Source organism: Megalobrama amblycephala, linkage group LG22 (genome assembly GCF_018812025.1).
Source record: "Megalobrama amblycephala isolate DHTTF-2021 linkage group LG22, ASM1881202v1, whole genome shotgun sequence".
Classification (NCBI taxonomy): domain Eukaryota; kingdom Metazoa; phylum Chordata; class Actinopteri; order Cypriniformes; family Xenocyprididae; genus Megalobrama; species Megalobrama amblycephala.
The window spans coordinates 9196368-9214546 of NC_063065.1; the positions used below are offsets into that span (position 1 = coordinate 9196368).

Genomic DNA, 18179 nt, shown 5'->3' on the forward strand with positions numbered 1-18179 from the left:
CACTGATGTCACATGGACTACTTTGATGATGTTTTTATTACCTTTCTGGACATGGACAGTATACCGTCCATACATTTTCAATGGAGGGACAGAAAGCTCTCTGACTAAATCTAAAATATCTTAAACTGTGTTCCGAAGATGAACGGAGGTCTTACGGGTTTGGAACGACATGAGGGTGAGTCATTAATGACATAATTTAAATTTTTGGGTGAACTAACCCTTTAAAGGGGTGTCCAAGGCATCTATGAATTTATACTCTACTAAGTATACTTCAACACCTGTTTGAGTTGGTTTGAGCACTATTACTTGGGAATAAGATCTAGCGCTCTACTAAAAGACTTAAGTATGGAAGTAAGAGTCTCTAATCAGCTGCGCAACATAAGAACCACACTGACTCCGGCTGATGTCCTTGAATCCTTTAATAATGTCCAGAAGAGTTCTCAGAAAATCTCACCAGCAAAAAGAATACAGCAGGTTTTTATAAGACCTAAGGTACATAACACAGTCAAAATAACATGATTTATTACTCACTGTTGTCAGTCTAATATGATTGGTTCAGATTTGAGCAAAACAAGCCTCTACCTACTTCCTCTGTTACTGGCAGAGCAAAATGAGTTCAGAATCATTGAATCACAGTCCCATCAAAATCACAAGGCTAATAGTTTGTTAATTACTCAATATGTCAAGGAATTATTACAGACTTTTTAATCTGAATGCTATATAGCCAGCATGGCAAACATTTCCACTGTTACAACACACAACACACTCAGTCTTAGTGAATACTTTTCTATTCTCAAGAGTTAAACGTTAGGGGAAAAGAAATGTCAGTTGTTAGTTAATTATGATTATGTTTAAAAATCCACCACAGTTGTTTTTCCTCCAAAGATATGATGCCATTTAATTTTCATTTAAAGGGACAGCAGAAAAATAACAAGGTGATACTGATAGTACTGCTGCTCTCTATGCGGAGTGCACAGCGTGCCACCAAACCAGCCTCCAAGGGGGCACCCATACTTTTGCTAAAAATGAGAAGCTGGACAGATGATTATGGCAGAAAGTGACAGCAAGCAGGACAGCCTCAGGATCTTGTTGGCCAAGTAAGCTCAATAAACTTGCCATTCTAGAGAACAGACAGAACAAACAACAATGTAAGCACGTTTCTGCAGTTTTAAGTCAATGTAGGTGTGTCCTGATTCGTGTACTTATGCTGTATTCTATGACGTTTTTAAGTAGCCTATGAATAGTGTGAGTAGTGTGTTCAAGAAAATGTGCACTTTAAATACCCGGATGATGCACTAAATTAACGAAGTGTGGAATATTGGACACTTCATGCACTCAACTGTCACAGTTTTAAATATGCAGCGGAGGGGCCGGGACTACCAGACTCTGATGTTTAATGACAAAATAACCTTATAAAATTCATTCACTACATGGATGAATACATAGTGCATAAGTTCATAGTGCATAGTGTCATTTGGGATGCAACTTGTGAAATGTGACTGCAGTCACTTAAATTAAAAAATAACTTGATTATTACGATTAACTGTTCGTCTTAAGGCTTTGTAATACATTTTGTGTGCTTCATTCATGAAATAATTGTGATGAATTTAATCATTTGTAAGTTTTCATTTTGCATTGTAAGATTGCAAAGAAAATTTCTGAGTTCTGAGAATCGGCCGATACCAATCCAATACTAGTGCTGTTTTTTCTACATAACTATACAGTATATACATCTGTGTTTGTGCAACTTTCAATTGTAAAAATTTTTTTTTTAGGCTTAGTAATACAGTTAGTAGTAGATAATAGTAATTATAATTTGCTATATACAAAAGTCTAGTATGTTCTAATTTAGAAATGTGTATCTAAATGCACATGTGTTATTTTAAGCATATATTTCATACCTGAGTTTGGCCCTAAGCACCCTGTAGGAAGTCCACAACCTCCTTATGTTTAAAGGCTCTTGCCTGAAAGTGAGAGAGGCCAATTCATGAATGATTACATATTTGATATTAAAAGACAAGTTCACGTTAACAGTTAGTAATTTTGCAAATGCTTTTTCCAAGCAACGTACAAATGCATTATATCCACAAATCCACTCATACAGCTTTATAAATGACTGCAGGCACTGGTTGTTGGGTTGTGTACTATTCCACACATATCCCCATTAACTTACCACTTCAATAGGTGTCTTTCCATCATAACCGGACACGGCCATATTAACCCCAGCTAACTTCCAAATCTTCAATCCCTCCAAGTCACCACTTGCAGCAAGACTGTAAAAGACACACCAGAATATGAACCAAATAAATACAACAGAAAGGGTGAGAAGAAATGTGTGTGTGCGTGTTTTTGTGATTTATGAGGACACAAATTTGTATAATGACATGGGTATTACACTGGTATTACGACGTAAAAATGATATATGATGACATTTCATGAGTCCTCATATTTAAAATAGCTTTAAAAACATACTAAACAATGTTTTATTAAAAATGTAAAAATGCAGAATGTTTTCTGTGATGGGTAGGATTGGGGGTAGGGGTAATGTTGGGGGATAGAATGTACAGTTTGTACAGTATAAAAAGCATTACGCTTTTGGAATTTCCTCACTAAGATGTGTGTGTGTGTGTGTGTGTGTGTGCGTGTGAGAGAGAGAGAGAGTTACCGGCACAGCTCTGTTTCATTATCCTTCAATTCATCTTGGGAGAGGTGAGCTCCACTCTTCCTCAGCAGCTCCACAACATCCTTATGCCTACAGACAGAGAACAGTGATGTGTCTTAAAGGGATAGTTCACCAAAAATTAAAATGATCTGATTTACTCAACGTCAAGCCATTCTAGGTGTATATGACTATATGACTATCTTCTTTACTTGCGTAGGCCATCTGCCAGAAGCTAGTTATTCTAGTTTGTAATGTTTTAAATATGGATATTTTTCTTACAAAAAAAACCCATCTCTTCACTTCAGAAGGCCTTTAATAACCCCCTGGAGCCATATGGATTATTTTTTTTATGATGGATGGATGCATTTTTTGGGGGGGGCTTCAAAACAAACGTGGATATGTTCTTTATGTTTAAGAAAACGAGTAAACTAGTCTTATCAACTGCTTGTTTATTGTCTTTATAAACTCTTTGATTTAAAAAAATCTGCACACACAATAATTTTTTTTTCATGTTTTAATAAAAATGAAGGCCTATTTAATAAAACCAGTTATAAGCATATTTCCAGTTCATTTAGTCTGTTATTAAAGAAGCTTGCATTGCGCATCAGGCTCATTGTTCAGTGTCAGCAACTCACTCGTACACAGCAAAATCCACAGAGTTAAATCAACTCTGCTCAGATTTCAGTACATTTTCTTCAGTGATTCTGCTTGTTAACAGCAGGTGTTCATCATTAATGTTCAATCATCACTTAATTAATAGCTTAATTTTCTCATTAACTTTAAATCTGCTTCAGTGTTATTTTAACACTATTCAGAGAGGGACCAAATGTACTCTGAGCAGAGTTGATTTAACTCTGGGGATTTTGGTAATCATCAGTAAACTTTGACAGCTCGATGAACCGGCTCTTTCGGTTCTTTTTTAGTCGGATGTGTTACTTCGTCTGTGCGTTATGCATCATCATCCTGGACCTAAAGTTCGATTCAGTTCGATTTGTGAACCAGCTTAACTGGTTACTTCCTGAGAATGGGCTCAAAAGAACGATTCGTTCAAGAACCGAACATCCCTATTGCCTATTTGGATTTGTTGAATTCTGCCTGGACATTGATTAAAATTTCCTGTTTAACTTTTGGTTTGTTTGCCCTGGACTTGCTAAATTGTTTAACAAACTCCAGCAAATGTATTCTAAAATGCCTCCAGTTGTGGATCCGTTACAAGCAGGCATTTAGGGGGGAAAAAATCATGATGGGTCAACCAATCATCATCTGACATAGGACATAAAAATATTGACCACTTCAGCAGGATCTCAGGATGATGTGGAGATAGACAGCACAAGTTTCCTCACATGATCTGAATAAATATTGTTTTCTTGAATGAATTGGGATTTTTATTTCTCATGTTTCTACACAAACGTGTCCATAAATTGGAAAAAAGGAAAAGTGCAAGACAAGGAAATGAATAGAGAAAAGAAAATGTATAATTTTACACTGTATGCAACTACGACCAATGTTTAAAACATGCAAGAAAAGAACGGCATGGATGCTGTCAAATGGCTCTATAAATTAGGTGGACAAACTAAAATAGTAATAACATAAAAACTGAAACCTCTAGATGACTTTAAGAACCTTAGTGGTGTCAGTTTGTGTAAAGGGAAGAAATATGTTTCATGATAAAATACATGTTATACAACGTGCCCACACACATCTGCACATTAGTTGTGGTGAAAACAGTGAAAAAGCTTTAAGCTACAGCAAAACATTCAGTTATATACAGATTTACTAGCTTCCTAATGTATATAATGCAAATAGGTATGAAGCTAAACCATCCTTCTTACCTGAAGTGAATGGCATTGTGAAGGGGTTTATCTCCAAAGCGATCTTTGACATAAAAGGTGGTCCCTTTACTCAGCAGATACTGCACCACTTTCAGATGCCCCTCACATGCGGCGATGTGAAGGGGAGTTCGGCCATCGTAATCTGCCATGCTCAAGTCTGTGCCCTACAAACAACAACAATAGCAAAAACAGAAAGCATAATTTCTTACATTACTGTACTTGAGTATAATTTTAAAGTATCTATTCTTCATTTTGGGTAACTTTTACTTTTTACTCATAAAAACATGCCATTCCTCACTATTTTGAATAGAAGAAATCGTCACCAGCTCAGTGACATGATAGCAGTGTCCAATTCGTTAACGAGTTGATTTAAGATGCAATCAGATGCAATCAGATGCAGTCCAGTTCACAAATGAATCGTTCAGTGTGATTTGCGAACTGATTTAACAGGTTAACTGAAAATAATCAAATCGTTAACGAACTGGACACTGCTATCGTGTCACTGAGCTGGTGACGATTACTTCTAGTCAAAATAGTGAGGAATGGCATGTTTAAGTTCCCCAAAACCCTTTAATATGGAAGCATATGTGTAGCAGAATTCAATTTGAAATGTAATATGCAAAATGGCACTGCAATATGTAAAATGGCAATGCATTTCTTTATTTAAATTTACATTTTCCATACTATATATGCAATGTTTGGAGCAAAATGATAATTCAAATTCAGTAATATAATTTACATTTGCCATTTCCTACACTATGTTTAACATATAATTTAAACATATATTTTAATGCTTTATAAGTTGCAAAATTAAAATGAAAATGTATTACAGAAATGATTATATATGTCTATAACGTTCAAGCAGAAATTATATTTAAAGGATTAGGCCACTTTTAAATACACTTTTCCTGATAAATTTACTCACCCCCATGTCATCCAAGATGTTCATGTCTTTCTTTCGTCAGTCGAAAAGAAATGAAGGTTTTTGAGGAAAACATTCCAGGTTTATTCTCCTTAAAGTGGATTTCAACGGCTACCAACAGATTGAAGGTCAAAATTACATTTTCAGTGCAGCTTCAAGGCTTTAAACGATATCAGATGAGTAATAAGGGTCTTATCTAGCGAATCGATCGGTCATTTTCGGAAAAAAAATACAACCGTTTATGCTTAATAAACAAAATATCGCCTTGAACGTACTTTCCGCTTCCGCATTCTTCATAACGCTTACGCTGAATGTTAACGCTTACGAAAATGACAGATCGATTCGCTAGATAAGACCCTTATTACTCATCTGATATCGTTTAAAGCCCTTGAAGCTGCACTGAAACTGTAATTTTGACCTTCAATCTGTTGGTAGCCATTGAAATCCACTGTAAGGAGAATAATCCTGGAATGTTTTCCTCAAAAACCTTCATTTCTTTTTGACTGACGAAAGAAAGACATGAACATCTTGGATGACATGGGGGTGAGTAAATCTATCAGGAAAAGTGTATTTAAAAGTGGCCTATTCCTTTAATGCTGAATTTAAAGATTTATTATTGTAAATGAAAATCATAGATCAGGACTGTTAGTTGTTTGTGTACAAAATCTGCTGTAAAAGAGCGAGCCATTTAATCCCGTTATATGTAAAGCTTGAATGTGTTCATGTCCATATTTGTGTATTACCGTCTGAATAGGGTAGGTTTTAGATAAAAACTTGACATAATGCTAAAATAACTCAAATTAATGCCCATGCATCCTCCCCGCTGCCATAACAGTTTAAAATGATGTAAACTAGTATGTTTACATTGCGTTCTTCTTAAAATGTGTCATGTTTATATTTGTCAAAGCACATTTAGTTTGTTTTTAGTTTACTTTTTACATAGCATATTTTGTTATTTTCACTTGTTTAACACAACTGAATTATTAGTAATAATTATCAGTGTATGACAAGTTTTGATAATAAAATAAACATTTTGAGCAGTAGGGTGGGGCATAAAAAATTGCTAAATAAACATTCGTTCAGTCAGTAGCTTTTACTTTTAATACTTAAGAATATTATTTTTGCACTTTTACTCAAGTAAATTTGAAAATGAGTACTTAATACTGGAGTAGTGTTTTAATAGGGTATCTGTACTTTTACTTGATTTGTGTACTTCATCCACCACTGCTGTACTGCAAAATCATTACAAGGGTGAAAACAGCAATTTGTGGTCACAATCCAATTTATTCAGTGGAAAAGAAAGAAATTCTGTTGTAAGGACGGTAGAAGTAATGAAGAAATTCTAAAATGTTGTATTTAATGATGCTTTAGTTTTTAATTTGTTTTATTCACTTGTATTTATGAACATACATAATGCCATTTATGTCGAACCTCTATTGTTTAACAAGAGATGCTATAGGTTATTAGATGTTGAGTTGCTCTAAACCAAGAGTTACACAGTACAAAGTAAAGGCAAACGCCCAAATGCTTACCATTTCCCTTATGGCCTCTAAAGCCTCAGTATCTCCATTCTTAGCAGCAGCACAGGCCAGAGTGGGCGTTAGCGCATTTCGTATGGCTTCAAGCTCCTAAGGACATCAGTAATATTATAGTGGATTACAACTGTTAATCACAACCTCTTCTGGTCCTGAATATGCTTGTTCATTACACAAACTCAACCAGAATAACAAGATTAGAAGGTCTGGTCTACTCACCTCTTTACAGCCCATGCTGAGGGACCTGGCGATGACCTGAATAAAGCGACTGTCGCTGAGAGAGAGCTTTGCACCCTCCAGGTCAGCTACCATCTCACCACGCAGATTGCGACTCAGCATCTTATGAATAAATAACATGTTTTGAAACCATAAAGTAACATTACTAATGCTGTACTGTGCAAATTGTCCTGGGAGAAGCAAAATTGTCATTTCCTGTTTTACATTTTTTTTCAGTCATTTTTTTTTTACCTTCTTCTTCTCTTCTGTACTGATGTCTTGTTTTGCCAGCACATAGGAGAGCTTTGAAAGAGCAGCTTCTGGAGTCATATCAAACCCAGCGACCACGCCTGCATTACTCAGAGCCTGAGAGGGAAAATTAAATAAGTACACACTTCTGGAGTACACCCACATGAGGTCTTTCTCAAGCAAACGCCCATACCTGGCCAGTAGCGTATGCTATTGTGACTGTGCCCCTGAGGCACTGAGTGCAGTTGACAATGATGAGTCCTCTCTCAGTCGCTTTACGGATCTCATCCAGCAAGTCTTGGCGGTTATCAGGGGCGTTACCACTGCCGTAGGTCTCCAAAATGACACCCTCCATGGGAGCCTTCAAGAAAGCCTTGACCTGATGTGAAAACAGACCTCATTTGAACATTTGAAAACTTGCATGTCGATATTAATTTATCATTTATTATTAAACATTCACAAGCCATTTTATTTCCATAATGCAATGTAATTCTGAGTGAAACAGAACACTGAACAAGAAAAAATGGTGGACAGGACTTGACTTTATCCCCAGCTAACAGAATTTTGTTATAAGAACTGGTGATATTACGTTCTGTGCCCAGGCTTCGGAGCGTGTGTCGTGAAATCCCGGAAGCTTTCAGTGAAGCGCGTATCGAGGCTCGTATCGATTGTAGATCAATGACATCATTGATGACGTTCGAAGCCTCGCTTCTGCCTGACTGGTTCAGGATGCGATTCAAATCTTGGCGCGACAATTTGACAGATATATAAACCATGGGATCCCCTCAGAATTTGTTGTTTTAGAATAATAATATCGCCCCTCCTGCCTGTTATGACCAAAGAATTTATTTACACACATTTGATAGCCCCATTCATTTGAAGCCAATATGTTTATTACACAGTTATGTTAAACAGTCATTATATGCAACCAGAAAATACACATTATATTCAAATAAATATATTAATCTATGTGTAAATTGATTTTTTTCTTCACAGTTATTTCTAAGCCTTAACTGGCGCAAAATAAAGTGCATCACAGATCACATCAGGTCATCTGTAATGTATCTGCTTGTTTTACACTCTTTGACCACCAGGTGGTATTGTGAGCAAATTAAGCCTCAAGAAATGAACCCTTTTGTGAACCACTTGGCTGAAAAGCTTCAATGCTTCATGAGGCTTCATCTCATCATAATTAATAAGAACGTTCTCTAAATATTCAGTGTTGGTTCTGGGAAATGTTTTCTGAAAATACCTGTAATTGCTGATAAAGCTCAACTAAAGCACCCACCAATCTCCATGATGGTGACCTCAAAAGAACCATTTAAACTTCTGTTAATTCTCAATAAGAGCTTCTGTAGACGTGTGACAGAAATAAAGTCAGTCTGGTTAGTAATAAGTGAAGCTGGTAATGCTGTTTGTGGAGTTGTTTAATCAGATCTTCAGAGATTTAATGTCTTTTATCTTCAGTTCATCTAAGGCTGAAGAAAGTTGTAATTTGTGTTTTTATTTCTTCTTCTTTCAGTGCTTGTTCACAGCAGATGTATGAATGATTGAAAGAATGTTTCAGGAACATCATACAAACCTTTAAATAACATTCTACTAACATTAAATGTGCCCTAGAATTAAATATTGAATTTATATTGGCATAGTTAAATAACAAAAGTTCAGTACATGCAAGACATACATTGAGTTTCAAACCCCATTGCTTCCTCCTTCTTATATAAATCTCATTTGTTTAAAAGACTTCCGGAAAACACGCGGATCTCAACATAACACCGACTGTTACGTAACAGTCGGGATCATTAATATGTATGACCCCAATATTTGCATATATGCCAGCCCATGTTCAAGGCATTAGACAAGGAAAGGCAGTATTAACGTCTGGATCTGTGCACAGACAAGGTAAGCCAGCAAGAACAACAGCGAAAATGGCAGATGGAGCAATAATAACTGACATGATCCATGATATCATGATATTTTTAGTGATATTTGTAAATTGTCTTTCTAAATGTTTCATTAGCATGTTGCTAATGTACTGTTAAATGTGGTTAAAGTTACCATCGTTTATTACTGTATTCACGGAGACAAGAGCCGTCGCTATTTTCATTTTTAAACATGTGCAGTCTGTATAATTCATAAACAACTTCATTCTTTATAAATCTCTCCAACAGTGTAGCATTAGCCGTTAGCCACAGAGCATATATCCTCAAACTCATACAGAATCAAACGTAAACATCAAAATAAATACTTTACTCACATAATTTGAAGCATGCATACAGCATGCATGACGAACATCTTGTAAAGATCCATTTGAGGGTTATATTAGCTGTGTGAACTTTGTAAATGCACTGTAATATTGTCGAGAGCTCGTGTGGCAGGGAGCGCGCGATTTAAAGGGGCGGCGCTGCCAAAATCAGTGTATAGTTAATGATGCCCCAAAATAGGCAGTTAAAAAAATTAATTAAAAAAAATCTATGGGGTATTTTGAGCTGAAACTTCACAGACACATTCAGGAGACACCTTAGACTTATATTTCATCTTGTGAAAAAGCATTCTTGGGCACCTTTACGGAAACTGTACATTTTATTTTCTTGGAATGTTACAAATCAACGTTCCTACAATGTTGAATTTTAAATCAAAATTAAGTTGAAAGAACGTTTGAGGAACATTATACCTTATAAAACTGGACGTTTTTAATGTTCCCAGAACCAACACTGAATATTTAGACAACGTTCTTATAACAAAATTCTGTTAGCCGGGACAGGCCTGAGATTTAAGATGAAATCAAGAATATTTCTGATGCTACTTGATGGCTAGACTTGTCTAGCTGTCTCATCACATACAAAACAAATAACAGCAAATCAACAGCAACTGCCCAACCAATCCACAACAGCAAATCTATGATATGTTCGAAGCAGAACGCCTGCATGTGAGATAAACTCTCATCATCAGTAATAGATTCTAATTTACTACAAATGTTTTGTCATTCAACATTAAAGATGTTTGACCAAAGTATGTGGCATATTACCACACAGCCTTACTGTATCGGTAGTAATCCCTGGGAAGAGTCGCAGGAGACCCACATTGAGGTTCATTTGTGTGTTGACGGTGAATTTGGCAGTTGTGCTTGGTCGCCACACAGTGTCCCAGTTAACTAAAAATAGGAAATGATAATTTTTGCATCAGAATACAGACATTAGTGCAATTACATCAGTAACGGGGAAGTTGACTTGAAATTGCAAGCAGTGGCAACAGTGTCTTGTGACACGGTCTGTTAAGCTACTTAAAGTCCACTACAGATTTCAAGATACATTTACATATCTCACAATCTGTAGTAGATTTCAAGTAGCCTAATATTTCTGACTGATGCAGCCATAAATGTTGGAAGAACTGGAATTACTGTTGATGTCAACTTCAGCATTGGCTAATGGCGGAAGATTTGGTGAGGCAAATGCTTTAAAGCTTCCAGAGTCCACCTTGGTGACACGATTGCCTCTGTACAGCTTATGGTGAAAATAGAGGCAAACCTGTGGAGAAATAAAGAGATAAAAGGCTATGTTCTTGTCCCTTACTCATTTCAAAGATTTCAATAATTTTATATGTCCCTTCAAAACATGTACTGACTTATTTGACAGGTGGTGTACAGGAGGTTACACATGTGTGCTGTCTGTGCTTATGTTATTCTAATTGAACAATAGACTTGACCATTTAAACAGCTAAATATGTACTTCAAGATTTGTGAGTGAAATTTATTTTTTTATCCATCCATCCATCCATCACACTGCATAACCTCTGTAGGGTCGCAGGGAGCTTGAACGTATCTCAGCGTTTCTAGCCTCAGGGTCACACTAGGACTGCAACTAATGATTATTTTGATAACTGATTAGTTGGCTGATTATTTCTTCGATTAATTGATTTATTGGACAAAAAGCCCAATTTTCTTTTTCATTGTCATGATATTCATTACTGATTATTATAGATTTTTTAGATTAGTTGTTGCAGCCCTAGTTCACATGCAGACATTCGCACTCTCATTCACACCTACGGCAATTTTAGCATCTCCAATTCACCAGGGTCAGAAAGTAAAAGTCCTGCCATATTTTTATTCCACCCACTGAAGCATTAATGAGATAAATAAGTGATTAATTGAGTGATGATTGACCATTATTGAAGACACCTGATGATAACAAGCAGAATCACCAAAGGAGAAAATCACAATTTTTAAGTTACCATCATCAGGGTCAGGGTTTGTTTTAGCTGAGCTCTTGACCCTTGACTTTTTAATATTAGTTTTTGTTTAGGCAGTTTTAACTGCATTAAAACCAACCAGACAAGCAAAGTTAAGAGGCGATCAGGTGGTGTTGGTTATGTTTTCACATAATCATTATTTGATCTGAATCACTGAACTCATTTAGAGCCCAATCTCTGAGTTAGATTTACATTACTGATTACAGCAGAACTGTGATTCTACAGCACAAGATCAACTTTATCAATACAATTTTTTTTTTTTTTTTTTTTAAAGTTGTCATCACAAAAAAAAATTATTTTATGCACACACAGACATCAAGAATCAGCATATGAATCTCAACAATGGTGACAAGCAACATATTCTAATAAACTGATCAACTCTGAACATCAGAAAACAAGCTACATGTAAATCTAACTCAGAGATTGGGCTCTAAATGAGTTCAGATCAAAAAACGATTATGTGAAAACATACTCAACACTACCTGATCATTTTTTAACTTTGCTTATCTGGTTGGTTTTAACACAGATAAAACTGTCCAAAAAAAATCTAATATTAAAAAGTCAAGGGTCAAGAGCTCAACTAAAACAAACCCTGACCTCGATGATGGTAACTTAAAAATTGTGATTTTCTCCTTTGGTGATTCTGCTTGTTATCATCAGGTGTCTTCAATAATGCTCAATCATCACTCAATTAATCACTTATTTATCTCATTAACGCTTCAGTGGGTGGAATAAAAATATGGCAGGACTTTTATTTTCTGACCCCTGGACTACCCACCTCTGTGTAGATGTAATGCAGTTCATTTCAACAACAATAATCTGTTATAGAATGCATTGCGGCATGAAGCATGTCACCATTGTTGAGATTTATATTTCTAATTATATTATATTGCAATTCACCTGTGAGGCATGTTTTTGGATTGTGAGGAAACCAGAGCACCCAGAGGAAATATGGGGAAAACATGCAAACACATAAAATTTATTTTATATTCAATAACACTATACGGCCATTTTTGATATTTATATCATACTGCTTGCTCATTCTGCTTTTGCAGTGGATATAAAAGCATCTCTTAAAAGAAATATCTCTCACCTCAGGGATGACAAACTGTCCTGCAATCAATAGCGCCCCCAACAGGTTGTCCCTCCCATCACTTCTCATCTCAAAGATGGGCACCTGCCACACATAAAATGGTTAGTTAAAGGAATATGTCACTTAAAATACCTTTAAAACGTGTTACCTGTGAGCCAGTGAGGATGACAGGCTTTCCCAGATTCTCACACATGAATGATAAGGCAGAGACGGTGTAAGACATGGTGTCAGTGCCATGCAGAACAACAAAGCCATCATATTCCTCATAGTATTTCTGTGAACGAGACAAAGATTTCTCAGCACTGACTGTCGAAAGTGGGGGGAAAAAAACTTGGGTTAAAAAGTTGTGTTAAAAATGGACAAACCCAGCGGTTGGGTTAAATGTTTGACCCAACCTGCTGGGTAGTTTTTATTTAACTCAACTATTGCTTAAAAAATTACTGTATTGATTGCTTAAAATGAACCCAAAATATGTTGGAAATTAACATTTAAGTTTAATAAATAATAATTAAATAATAAACATTTATTAAATTGCTTATTAATAAATGTTCACCTTTTGATTATTACTGTTGCCTCTAGTAATTATGTGTCTGATTTTTAATTTCCAACCTATTTTGTGTTCATTTTAAGCCAGCCATATAGTAATTTTAAAACAATAGTTGAGTTAAATAAAACTGCCCAGCACGTTGGTCAAACATTTAACACAACCGCTAGGTTTGTCCATATTTAACCCAACTTGGGTAGTTTTCAACCCAGCATTTTTTAGAGTGTAGAAATGGTTAAAAAAAAAAGGCACCTCGATGTCTTTTGCAATAGTGATCCAGTCATTTGGAGTCATATTGCTGGAGTCAAGCAGGGGAGAGTACTCTAAAAACGTATACACAACCCTCTTATCCAGTTTGGATCGTCTGAGGTTGAGCAAATGTAAATAAGCAAAATGTATCACAAAACTGTTCTGATAGGATCGCAGAAAGTAAGGAAAAACAATGCTATAATAAAAGGCGTTAAACATTACATAAATGCTTAGTTAGGATGCCATATTAAATAAACTTATCAACTTTTAAAAAGGAGGAGAAGGTTCTTACAATATCTTTTGATCTTGGCATCAAAGATGTATGGTGTTGTGGCTAATACTAATACAAAATAGTGTTGTTTTTAGGCTTGTACACTGCACATCCACTCTTCTTTAAAGGGTTAGTTCACCCAAAAATGAAAATTCATTAACTACTCACCCTCATGTCGTTCCACACAAATTAAAATTTTTTTGATGCAATCCGAGAGCTCTCTGACTCCTCCATTTAATTACCACTTTCAAGGTCCAGAAAGGTACTAAAGACATTGTTAAAATAGTGGATGTGACTACAGTGGTTCAACCTTAATTTTATAAAGCGACGAAAATACTTTTTGTGCGCAAAACGAAACAAAAATAACGACTTTACTCAAAAATATCTTCCATTCTGTGTCATTCTCTTACACTGTTTACCTTCAGTGTTTCCAGTTTCTATGTCAGAAGACCGCTCAGTATTGGCAGACACTGTTCACGTGAGCAGAACGACGCATGCGTGTGATCCTGACGCAGGAGCCGGCCAATGATGACTTGCTGTTCTAACGTAGAACCGGGAAGCGCTGGATGTAAACAGTGTAAGAGAATGACACAAAAGAAAAGATATTGTTGAATAAAGTCGTTTTTTTTTTGTTTCGTTTTTGAATTAAAGGATTAGTTCACTTTTAAATAAACTTTTCCTGATAATTTACTCACCCCCATGTCATCCAAGATGTCCATGTCTTTCTTTCTTCAGTCGAAAAGAAATTAAAGTTTTTGATGAAAACATTCCAGGATTTTTCTCCTTATAGTAGACTTGAATGGGCACCAAACAGTTGAAGGTCAAAATTAGTTTCACTGCAGCTTCAAATTGTTCTACACGATCCCAGATGAGAAATAAGGGTCTTATCTAGTGAATCCATCACTCATTTTCTGAAAAAAATGGAAAATTATATATGTTTTAAATGCTCATCTTGAACTAGCTCTCTTCTTCTTCTCCTCTATTTGAATTCCAGCAGTGTAGATACTGCTAAGTGTATTACTGCCCTCCACAGGCCAAAGTTTGAACTAATTTTTATATGCAATATGCTAGTGCAAGTATATAACAATTAGTTCAAATTTTGGCCTGTGGAGGGCAGTAATACACTTAGCAGTATCTACACTGCTGGAATTCAAATAGAGGAGAAGAAGAAGAGAGCTAGTTCAAGATGAGCATTTAAGGTTAAAACATATATAATTTTCCATTTTTTTCAGAAAATGAGTGATGGATTCACTAGATAAGACCCTTATTTCTCATCTGGGATTGTGTTGAACAATTTGAAGCTGCAGTGAAACTAATTTTGACCTTCAACTGTTTGATGCCCATTCAAGTCTACTATAAGGAGAAAAATCCTGGAATGTTTTCATCAAAAACATCTTTTCGACTGAAGAAAGAAAGACATGGACATCTTGGATGACAGGGGGGTGAGTAAATTATCAGGAAAAGTTTATTTAAAAGTGAACTAATCCTTTAAGGTTGAACCACTGTTATCACATTGACTATTTTAATGATGTCTTTAATACCTTTCTGGACCTTGAAAGTGATAATTAAATAGCTGTTTATTGAGGAGCCAGAGAGCTCTCGGATTTCATTAAAAATATCTTAAATTCTGAAGATGAATGAAGGTCTTACAGGTTTGGAACGACATGAGGGTGAGTAATTAATGACAGAATTTTAATTTTTGGGTGAACTAACCCTTTAAGCATTTATACATTTTCAGCAAATTGTCAGTGCTTAGTACGTATGTTAGAATATCGTACAGTTCATGGTAACTTTGGACTTTTTTTTTTTTTTTAACTTGTACATGATAAATTGATTTTGCTATACTATGTGGCATCACCAAATAATTTACCTGATCACAATCAGTTGAGAGCCACCTCCTTAAATAACAAACTTGATTACATGTTTGCATGGGAACTTACGGCAGCACCAGTGTTTTCCCCTCAGGCTTGTAACTTTCATACAGCTTTGTCTTTTGTGCGTACTTCTCATCATGCAGAATGGGGAGTGTGCGTAGAGTTTTAACAAGAGCGTTTGGTTCTGGAGACAGAACTGCAAATATAGAAGAAAAGCATCTGACAACAAATTCATATATGTACAACAGTGCTGCATGATTGAAAACCCCTGGGACAGTTCCTGCATCATGTTTTATCAGTTTATTTCAGCATTTAATGAGCGCTTCAAAGAAGCTGTACAATATGACAGCATAAGTGGCATCTATATTGGCCACATACACAAATTTGGACTTAAACGCTTGATTCATTATTTTTACGATCTCTTTATGAGCTTTTTGAAGCATCAAAGCAGTTGCGTTGTCAATGGAGGGACAAAAATCTCTCAGATTTCATTTAAAATATCTTAATTTTTGTTTTGAAGATTAATAAAAGACTTACGGGTTTGGAACGACATGATGGTGAGTAAATTATGACAATTTTTCTTTTTGTGTGAACTAACCCTTAAACAGCAACAAAACAGTTAAATGATAAAATGGTCAAATTAAGGGCAGCCAAAAAAAACCCTTAGAATTAAAGTAAAATATCCTATTTTAAATCAACCGAAAAACACTGTTATTTTACAGGTATTTCCTGATTACAATTTTTCCCAAAAAAAAAAGGTCAATGACTGGCAGCTGCCAAACAAAGACTGTAAAATTAAAGTGAAATGTCCTAATTTAAATAAAGTGCAAAAAACTTTAACAGAAATTTTCTTTAAATGTTAAAAAGCACTGTTATTTTACAGGTATTTCCTGATTTGATTTAAATGACTGAACAGAACATTAAACACTAACAGATCTCTCAAGATCTCAGCACTTATTACAGTCCAGACTTTATTTCTTTTATACAAAGGTTCTTATTGAGAATTAACAAATATTTAGATGTTGATGTCCCATTGAAAAAAAAAAGTTTGATGTCACCGTTATGATGGTAAGCGTTTTCTTTAGTTGGGCTCTTGACCCTTGACGTTAGGTTTTTTTGTGTTTCTGATTTAAGTTTGTTACAGCAAAAAAATCAAGCATTGATCAGATGATATTGGTTACTTATTGATGATGTAGTTATCATGCTATTTTTGCAATTTTTTGTGTGCAACATATCTATGAATCCTTATAATTTTATGAGAAACTGTGCCAGTGCTATTAAGTATTAGTTGTCTGTATGAACCCTCGTGCAGTCAGGTGTGAAAGCGCAGCTGATGGTGTTTACCGCCGTCATGCAAGATCATTCCGATGGTTCCGCCAGTGTTTATAACCAGGACCCTCGTCTCGACATCGGTGTCAGAACTGGCGCAGACTCTCCTTCGACCCTTTCCCACGGCGCTTCGGCAGGGAGACTTCTGCGACTGAAACACATCAGACTGATTTAATCTGATACCCAGCGATGTCACGCTTGCTAAAGCCCAAAACTAACCATTTCTTTGAGAGACTGTTGATTTTAAACACACTTGCAACTAACGTGCTACAGCCTAAATTAACCTATAGCTACTTTTACACTTATATCAACACAAAAGTATCATTATATCAGAACATTTTAAACGTGCGTTTTACAGTGAGTAAAAAAAGAAAACTTTGTCTTACCAGAAAATGCAAATCCATGTCTCTTTTTTTTTCGTAAGGATATGTAAATTCTGTGAAAGATGTGAAAGATGATCGTGCAGATTTCTCTTTTATTTGTTGCAGACATGAAGTGAAACTTTGTTTAAGCCAATGAGGGCGCTGGATAACTGTCATGTGACTGCGAAATAAATGTATATAAAAAAAGAACTTTTCTGCGAATTGCATGAGGTCAGATTACATGGTTTTTTTTTGTTTTTCCATCGTTCTATTAAAGGTTGCTCAGATAACCCATGAGGCTGAGTTACACATTTCTGATCTCACATTAATAAAACATAAAATAGATGACGTTTAATAATGCTGGGCTGTGATCACTAAAATATTAACCAAAATTAAATTAAATCACACTAAAATATTGTCCAAAACTAAATTAAACAGGGTTTAAGATGCTCTTCACAACTGGAATAAGCAGTGAGCAAGTCAAACAGTGAGCACTTAATCGACCAGTAGGAGTAAAATCTTTGCGTGGCAGGAGGAGCTGCCACAGGACCTGCCTAGGGTGACCACCCGTCCCGCTTTGCGTTGTACCGCACAGCATTTTAACTCCTTGTCCCGAACGTCGCATATTGAGAAAATGTCCAGCATTTTCATCAGTCTGTTGGTTTTTAATTATAATATTGAGAAAACGTGCATGCGTTATTTTGACATTTTAAGAAAGCATTAAATTTATAATTTTTGCTGCGTAGTTTTAAACCTACCAGCGCTTCGACAGAAGTAACATCCCAACAGCCGT

At 35.8% G+C, this 18179-nt stretch overlaps 1 protein-coding gene across 1 annotated transcript; it reads right to left on the minus strand.

The window, feature by feature from the left end:
• Positions 1-404: 404 nt before the first annotated feature.
• Positions 405-17565, minus strand: LOC125258164 (60 kDa lysophospholipase-like). The gene is made up of 17 exons (XM_048175043.1): positions 17411-17565; positions 17040-17175; positions 15762-15891; positions 13554-13665; positions 12906-13031; positions 12758-12841; positions 10817-10943; positions 10458-10570; positions 7610-7795; positions 7420-7533; positions 7171-7290; positions 6949-7044; positions 4495-4658; positions 2666-2752; positions 2174-2273; positions 1902-1964; positions 405-1120 (listed from the first exon to the last, which is right to left on the minus strand). The coding sequence occupies exons 1-16, from the start codon at positions 17561-17563 to the stop codon at positions 1914-1916; spliced, it is 1899 nt and encodes a 632-aa protein (XP_048031000.1). The 5' UTR covers positions 17564-17565; the 3' UTR covers positions 405-1120; positions 1902-1913.
• Positions 17566-18179: the final 614 nt, after the last annotated feature.

What these genes read in the sequence shown, in the direction of transcription:
- LOC125258164 (XM_048175043.1), bottom strand. Translation starts at nt 17,563, where the DNA reads ATGACAGTTATCCAGCGCCCTCATTGGCTTAAACAAAGTTTCACTTCA. An exon ending in TAGCATACGCTACTGGCCAG is followed by an intron (nt 7,534 to 7,609) that starts GTATGGGCGTTT and finishes TTTCCCTCTCAG; the next exon opens with GCTCTGAGTAATGCAGGCGT. An exon ending in TAGAGGCCATAAGGGAAATG is followed by an intron (nt 4,659 to 6,948) that starts GTAAGCATTTGG and finishes TGTTGTTTGTAG; the next exon opens with GGCACAGACTTGAGCATGGC.